The sequence below is a fragment of the Bos javanicus genome, chromosome 21, assembly GCF_032452875.1.
Source record: "Bos javanicus breed banteng chromosome 21, ARS-OSU_banteng_1.0, whole genome shotgun sequence".
NCBI classification, from domain to species: Eukaryota; Metazoa; Chordata; class Mammalia; order Artiodactyla; family Bovidae; genus Bos; species Bos javanicus.
The window spans coordinates 51333287-51342014 of NC_083888.1; the positions used below are offsets into that span (position 1 = coordinate 51333287).

Sequence of the window (8728 nt, forward strand, 5' to 3'; positions counted from 1 at the left end):
TCATTAGCTTTGAGTTCGACTCTTTTAGATACTTCATGTAAGTTGAATCATGCAGTATTTATTCTTGTCTCTGTCTTATTCTAGTTAAGATGGATAAACTTCCAGAACATTATGATATCAGATGCATCATGATATCCTTTATTTAAGCTGAATAATATGCTCTGGTATTCAGTTCACTCAGTCGTGTCTGACTCTTTGCGACCCCATGGACAGCAGCACACCAGACCTCCCTGTCCATTATTAACTCCCAGAGTTTACTCAAACTCATGTCCTTTGAGTTGGTGATGCCATCCAACCATCTCATCCTCTGTCATCCCCTTCTCCTCTCCCTTCAATCTTTCCTAGCATCAGGGTCTTTTCAAATGAATCAGTTCTTCACATCAGGTGGCCAAAGTGTTGAAATTTCAGCTTCAGAATCAGTCTTTCCAATGAACATTCAGGACTGATTTCCTTTAGGATGGACTGGTTGGATCTCCCTGCTGTCCAAGGGACTCTCAATAATCTTGTCCAACACCACAGTTCAAAAGCATCAATTGTTCAGTGCTCAGCTTTCTTTATAGTCCAACTCTTATATCCATACATGACTATGGGAAAAAAACATAGCTTTGACTAGATACACCATTTTCAGCAAAGTAATGTCTCTGCTTTTTAATAAGCTGTCTAGGTTGGTCTTAACTTTTCTTCTAAGGAGCAAGTATCTTTTAATTTCATGGCTGTAGTTGCCATCTGCAGTGAGTGACTTTGGATGCTCTTGTATACATATACCATATTTTCTTTATTCATTCACATATCCATTGACATCCATTCTACATTTTTACTATATTGAAAAATGCTGCATGAACATGGGAATAAAAATAATTTTTTCAAGATCTAGATTTCAGTTCTTTTGGATAAATACTCAGAAGTGGAATTGCTGAGTTACATAGATTATGATTATTTTGAGGGAAATCTTTATAGTGTTTTTTATAGCAGCTACCCCATTTTGCATTCCCACCAACCATACATATAATTCCAAAATTCCCACAAGCTTGACAACACTTGTTACCTTTTGTGTGGTTATGTTTTTAAAAACAGTAGTCATCCTAACCAGTATAAGATGATATCTCATTGTGGTTGGTTTTGATTTGCAGTTCCCTGATAATTAGTGATGTTGAACATATGTTCCTATGTATTTTGGCTATTTGCCTCTATTCTTTGGAAAAGTGTCTATTAAAGTCCTATGCCCCATTTTAATTAGAATATTTCTTTTTATGTATTGACTTGTAGAGGTCACTTGCTTATTTTAGACATTAACTATCAGAAATATGGTTGGTAGGTATTTTCTCATACTCCATAGATTGCTTTTGTACTCAATTGTTTCTGTTTTGTGCAGGAGATTTTTAGTTTGATGTAGCCCCACTTGTCCAGTTTTGCAGCTTTTGCCCATGATTTTGGTTTCATTTCCAAGAAATCGTAGCCAAGACAAATGGCATGAAGATTTTCTTCTATGATTTCTTCTAGTGTTTTACAGTTTGAGGTATTATATTTAATTCTTCAATCCATTTTGAGTTTATTTTTTTGTATAGCCTAAGTGATGAATCTTTTTTTTGCACATAGATATCCAGTTTTCTCAACAACATTTGTTAAACAGACTCTGTAGCTATCATTTTTACTCTTGGAACCCTTGTGGAAGATCCCGTGGGTTTATTTCTGTGTTCCCTATTGTGTTCCATTTGTCTCTGTCTATCTTTATACCATTACCATACTGTTTTAATTACTCTAACTTTGTAACATATTTTGATGTCAGGAAGTGTTACACCTTCAGCTTTGTTTTTCTTTTCCAAAATTGTTTTGTCTAATGTGGCCTTTTGTGATTTATATATACTTTATTTTTTTTTCTATTTCAGAAAAAATACCATTAAGTTATAGAGCAGGATTTTATTGAATTTGTAGATTGACTTGGTTGGTATGGACATTTTAACACTATTAAGTTTTCCAATCTATGAATGTAGAATGTCTTCATTTCTTTGAGTCTGTAATTTCTTTTGTCAGTGTGCGTGTGTGCGTGTGTGTGTGTGTGTGTGTGTGTTTTTCCAGAGTACAAGTTCACCTTCTCAGTTAAGTTTGTTTCCAAGCATTGTATAGTTACTGATGATATTGAAATTGGGATTATTTTCTTAGCTTCCTTTCCAGATGGTCAACTGTTACTATATAGAAAGATGATTTTTATAAATTGATTTTGAATCCTACAACTTTAATGAGCTTATTAGTTCTAAATTTTTCTTGCAAAATGTTTAGGATTTTTTACGTATTAGTTCATGTCATCTTCAAATAGTGATAATTTTACTTCTCTCTTTCTGATTTGAATGCCATTCAGTATATCGTCTTGCCTAATTTCTCTGACTAAAATTTCCGGCATGATATTGAATGAAAGTGTCAAGAATGGGTATCCTTGCCTAGTTTCTGATCTTTTAGTTTTTAATCATTGAAGATGATATTAGCTGTGGCCTAGTTATATATGGCTTTATATTCCTAGTGTGTTTGAGTTCTGTCACAAAAGCCTGAGTTGTATCAAATGTTTTTTCTGTAACTGTTGAGATGATCATGTGATTTTTATCCTCTGTTTTGTAAATGTGATATAACAAAGTAATTGAATTTTCATATACCATACTATACATGAATCCCAGAGGTAAATCCCCACTTGGTCATGGTGTGTGATCCTTTGTGTGTGCTATCCTTTTTGTGTGCTATTTAATATACTTTGGTTGAGGATTTTTGCAGCTATGTTTATCAGGGATATTGGCCTATAGTTTTTTATTGGTAATATCTTTGTCTTTTGAGGAAGTTGATCCACTTTTATATAAAGGAATTATTGATAGAGAAGATTTTACTATTGCCAGATTGTTAATTCTCTTCTATCTTGTAGTTCTTTTCTCTTTATATTCTCCTTTGTATTTTATTGCTTATATATATATATATGCTTTTATTCTTTCCTATTATTCTTTTGTGTATTTTTACATGTAATTTCTCTTAAGTTATTATAGGGCTTGCTAGAATCACTTTCATGCATTGGAGAAGAAAAAGGCAACCCACTCCAGTGTTCTTGCCTGGAGAATCCCAGGGATCAGGGAGCCTGGTGGGCTGCCGTTTATGGGGTCACACAGAGTCGGACACGACTGAAGAGACTTAGCAGCAGCAGCAGAATGTAGTTATCATAGTGTGTTTTAAACTGTAACAACTTATATCAGTAGCATATAAGAAGTCCATACTGTTACTTATCCCCCTTCATGTCTTTGATATTATAATTTATATATATATATAATATATATATATATATATATATATATTTAACATGTATTATTACCATACTTCTATAATTTTAATTTTTTGTCTTTTAACTTTTATACTAGAATTGAGTGATTTTCCCTCCACCATTTCAGTATTTACAATACAGTCATCACTCAGTATCTATAGGTGATTGATTCTAAGACCTGTGACAAATACCCAAATCTGTGGATGCTTGAGTCCCATAGTTGGCCCTCCATATCTGCAGTTCCACAGCCACAGATTCAACTAACAATGGATTAAGTAGTACTATATGTATTTACTGGAAAAAAAAAAATTCATGTATAAGTGAATCGGTGTGATTCAAACCCATGCTCTTCAAGGGTCAATAATATTTTGTATTTATTTATGTATTAACTTTATCTGCAAATTTTATACGTTCATATGCTTTTCTATTGCTGTTTTGCCTCTTTTTACTTAAATTTGAAGAACTTCCTTTAGTGCTTATCATAAATCCAGTCTAGCATCAGCATACTCCCTCAGCTTTTGTTCATCTAAGGAAATATTTTGTTGCTATTGTTTTAGTCACGTAGTCACACCCAACTCTTTGTGACCCCACGGACTGTGAGCCCTGCAGGCTCCTTATCCTTGGGATTTCTCGGGCAATAATACTGGATTGGGTTGCCAGTTCCTTCTCCAGGGATCAAACCCATAGCTTTAGCAGGGAGCCACCAGGGAAACCCAACAAAGTCTTTATCTCTCCTTTTTTTTTTTTTTTTTTAATAACAGGTTTGTCCGGTATTCTTGGTTGGTAGGTTTTATTTTTCCTTTTGGTACTTTGAATACATCAGCCTGCAAGGTTTCTGCTGAAAATTGCTGATAGTCTTACTGGGAGTTTCCTCATACATAACAATTCACTTTTCTCTTGTTTCTTATAGAACTACTTTTGCCTTTGTCTTTTGACAATTTAATTATAACATACCTTGATATGGATTTCTTTGGATTCATTTTGTTTGAAATCTGTTTGGCTTTCTGGATGTAAAATGTTCATTTTCCTCTTCATATTTAGGAAATTTGAGACATTATTATTTTAAATAATATTTCTGCCTCTTCCTCTTCTCCTTTTGGGATTAATTATGCATACTTTGTTTACTTACTGGTATCTCATAAGTCCCTTAAGCTTTATTCACTCTTTAATTCTCTTATCTTTTTGTTCCTCTGACTGACTAATTTCCATTAATTGGTATTCAAGTTCACTGATCCTTGTTTTTGCTTGATCTAGTCCGTTGTTTAACCTCTATAATGAATTTTTTATTTCATTGTTGTATTACTTAGTTTTAGGATTTCTGTTTGGTACTTTTATTTATTTTTTTTTTTCAGCAACTTGCTCAACCTTTTTAATATTTAATCACAAAATCAAGAAATGCACATATAATTCTTTACACTTATTTTACAGAGTCAAATATAAGTTTCTTACAGGCATAAATTCTGAAAATGCAAAAGGATTATTCAGCATAAATACAATGAAGACAAAGTAAGGATCAGATTGATATTACCATTTGGACCACAGTAATTTACACAGAGTAAAATGTACATTCGTTTTAGGTTTTCCAGAGTTCATTTTGGTTTGGCTTGTTTCTGCAATAAGGATCCAGCACTGAGGTCTGCGCCTTGAAGAAAGTAACCCGACCCCTGTGGTAACTTGTATATGCAGGAGTATGTCTCTCCTAGCACAAGTGGCACCTGAAGTGGTTAGCCCCACTTAGCTTCTGTCCTCCTAACTTGAACCAAACCAAACCAAATAAATGGGGTCAGCTACAAACAATATAGTTAGAAATATTAACCCTGCTGAACAGAAACAACATTGCATCTTCAGAAAATCCAAATACCTTTTCTTCATATTCAGATTAAATTAAACACCCAAGTAGAACAAGTAATTCACATTCTTATTGGGTTAAATTAAGTTCGATTTCAGGTTCCTTTAAATATTTGTCTATTTCCTCCCTCAGAATCAGCAGAATTAGACAATTTAGTCTACTTAAATACTAGTGAGGTGAAAATTCAAGCTACAAGTCAGAAAATGTCAGGGAAATGTCATACATGATTGCATTCCAAAACCAGATACTAACCAGAACAATCACTGAAGTCTAAATAGAAAAAACACCTATAGAGGCATAAGTTCTTCTAATGTATTTACACAATCAGTTTCATGTACAATTTTTGACCTGATTTATATATTACAGTTTTGCCTTTTTTCCCTAGAAGTGAAAAAAATTAATGTCACATTTTCCATATATAAAATAGTATTCATTTAAAAATCCATACAAATGATATTTATAATTTATATTTATAAATGATATTTATAATTCATATTTATAATTCAGGTCTGCGCGGCGCCGCGCCTCGCCGGCTCCTCAGCTTCCAGCCAAGATGGCGGAGATCGGCGAAGGTCCGGGCACCGTCCCAGAGCACGAGCGGATCTTGCAGGAGATCCAGGGCACAGACACCGCCTGCGTGGGGCCCACCCTCCGGTCTGTGTATGATGACCAACCAAATGCACACAAGAAGTTTATGGAAAAGTTAGATGCTTGTATCCGTAATCATGACAAGGAAATTGAAAAGATGTGTAATTTTCATCATCAGGGTTTTGTAGATGCTATAACAGAACTCCTTAAAGTAAGGACTGATGCAGAGAAACTTAAGGTGCAAGTTACTGATACCAACCGAAGATTTCAAGATGCTGGAAAGGAGGTGATAGTCCAAACAGAAGATATTATTCGATGTAGAATTCAGCAGAGGAATATTACAACTGTAGTAGAAAAATTACAGTTATGCCTTCCAGTGCTGGAAATGTACAGTAAGCTAAAAGAACAGATGAGTACAAAAAGATACTATTCAGCTCTAAAGACTATGGAACAATTAGAGAATGTGTATTTTCCCCGGGTTAGTCAGTACCGGTTTTGTCAGCTAATGATAGAAAATCTTCCTAAGCTCCGTGAAGATATTAAAGAAATCTCCATGTCTGACCTCAAAGACTTTTTGGAAAGCATTCGAAAACATTCTGACAAAATAGGTGAAACAGCAATGAAACAGGCACAGCAGCAGAAAATCTTCACTGTTACTCTGCAGAAGCAAAATAATGTAAAATTTGGGAAGACTATGTATATAAACGATAGAATTCCAGAAGAAAGGAATGAAATTGTATTGAAACATGCATTTGAGGAAGAGGATGAGAATGAAGAGGAGGTCTTAACTGTACAAGATCTTGTTGATTTTTCCCCTGTTTACCAATGTTTGCATATTTATTCTGTTCTGGGTGATGAGGAAACATTTGAAAATTATTACCGAAAACAAAGAAAGAAACAGGCAAGACTGGTATTGCAACCCCAGTCAAATATGCATGAAACAGTTGATGGCTATAGAAGATATTTCACTCAAATTGTAGGGTTCTTTGTGGTGGAAGATCACATTTTACATGTGACCCAAGGATTAGTAACCAGGGCATACACTGATGAACTTTGGAACATGGCCCTCTCAAAGATAATTGCTGTCCTTAGAGCTCATTCATCTTATTGCACCGATCCTGATCTTGTTCTGGAGCTGAAGAATCTCATTGTAATATTTGCAGATACTCTACAGGGTTATGGTTTTCCAGTGAATCGACTTTTTGACCTTTTATTTGAAATAAGAGATCAATACAATGAAACATTGCTTAAGAAATGGGCTGGAGTTTTCAGGGACATTTTTGAAGAAGATAATTATAGCCCCATCCCTATTGTTAGTGAAGAAGAATATAGAGCAATCATAAGTAAATTTCCCTTTCAAGATCCAGACCTTGAAAAGCAACCTTTCCCAAAGAAATTGCCCATGTCTCAGTCAGTGCCTCATATTTATATTCAAGTTAAAGAATTTATTTATGCCAGCCTTAAATTTTCAGAGTCACTACACCGGAGCTCAACAGAAATAGATGATATGCTTAGAAAATCTACAAATCTGCTGCTGACCAGAACTTTGAGTAGCTGTTTACTGAATCTTATTAAAAAACCTCATATAGGTTTGACAGAGCTAGTGCAAATCATCATAAATACCACACACCTAGAACAAGCCTGCAAATACCTTGAGGACTTTATAACTAACATTACAAATATTTCTCAAGAAACTGTCCATACCACAAGACTTTATGGACTTTCTACTTTTAAGGATGCCCGACATGCAGCAGAGGGAGAAATATATACCAAGCTTAATCAAAAAATTGATGAATTTGTTCAGCTTGCTGATTATGACTGGACAATGTCTGAGCCAGATGGAAGAGCTAGTGGTTATTTAATGGATCTTATTAATTTTTTGAGAAGCATCTTTCAAGTGTTTACTCATTTGCCTGGGAAAGTTGCCCAGACTGCTTGCATGTCAGCCTGCCAGCATCTGTCAACATCCTTAATGCAGATGCTGCTGGACAGTGAGTTAAAACAGATAAGCATGGGAGCCGTTCAGCAGTTTAACCTAGATGTCATACAGTGTGAATTGTTTGCCAGCTCTGAGCCGGTGCCAGGATTCCAAGGGGATACCCTACAACTTGCATTTATTGACCTCAGACAACTCCTCGACCTGTTTATGGTTTGGGATTGGTCTACTTATCTAGCTGATTATGGTCAGCCAGCGTCTAAGTACCTTCGGGTGAATCCAAACACAGCCCTTACTCTTTTGGAGAAGATGAAGGATACTAGCAAAAAGAACAATATATTTGCTCAATTCAGGAAGAATTATCGAGACAAACAGAAGTTGATAGAGACAGTTGTGAAACAGCTGAGAAGTTTGGTGAATGGTATGTCCCAACACACATAGCCTTCACATCGCTTGTACTCAGTGACACCAAGTCTGTGACTCAACATTGATCTCTAACGGGCACTGGTCATGATACAGAAAATTGTTTGCAGAATTAAAAAATACAATAGGGAAAAGACACTGATGAGAGCTTAGAAACAAGAATTATAAATATCATTTGTATGGATTTTTAAATGAATACTATTTTATATATGGTACTTTTAAATATTTTATTTTTGTTGAAATTCTTACTTTGTTCGTGCATTGTTCTCCTGAATTCATTGAGCATTTTGTCAGTTATTTTTCTTTGTCAGGTAAATCATTTATTTATGTTTTATTAGTGTTTGTTTCCAGAAAAATATCTTATTTCTCTGCTTGGTGCATATTTTCCTGTGTCTTCCTTTTTATTGACTCTGTGGCTTTTCTCCCAGTCTTCACAAATGGGCCTTGTACAGAAGACCCTCCCTCAATCGGCCTATTTAGAGCTTCTGGGGCTTCTTCTGGAGAAGGCAATGGCATCCCACTCCAGTACTCTTGCCTGGAAAATCCCATGGACGGAGGAGCCTGGTGGGCTGCAGTCCGTGGGGTCACTAAGAGTCGGACACGACTGAGTGACTTCACTTTCACTTTTCACTTTCATGCA

The 8728-nt window shown here is 35.3% G+C and overlaps 1 protein-coding gene across 1 annotated transcript; it reads left to right on the forward strand.

Annotated features, from left to right (window-relative positions):
* The first annotated feature begins 5653 nt into the window (after positions 1–5653).
* Positions 5654–8295, forward strand: LOC133234455 (exocyst complex component 6-like). The gene has a single exon (XM_061394997.1). The coding sequence runs from the start codon at positions 5695–5697 to the stop codon at positions 8104–8106; it is 2412 nt and encodes an 803-aa protein (XP_061250981.1). The 5' UTR covers positions 5654–5694; the 3' UTR covers positions 8107–8295.
* The last annotated feature ends 433 nt before the right edge of the window (positions 8296–8728 follow it).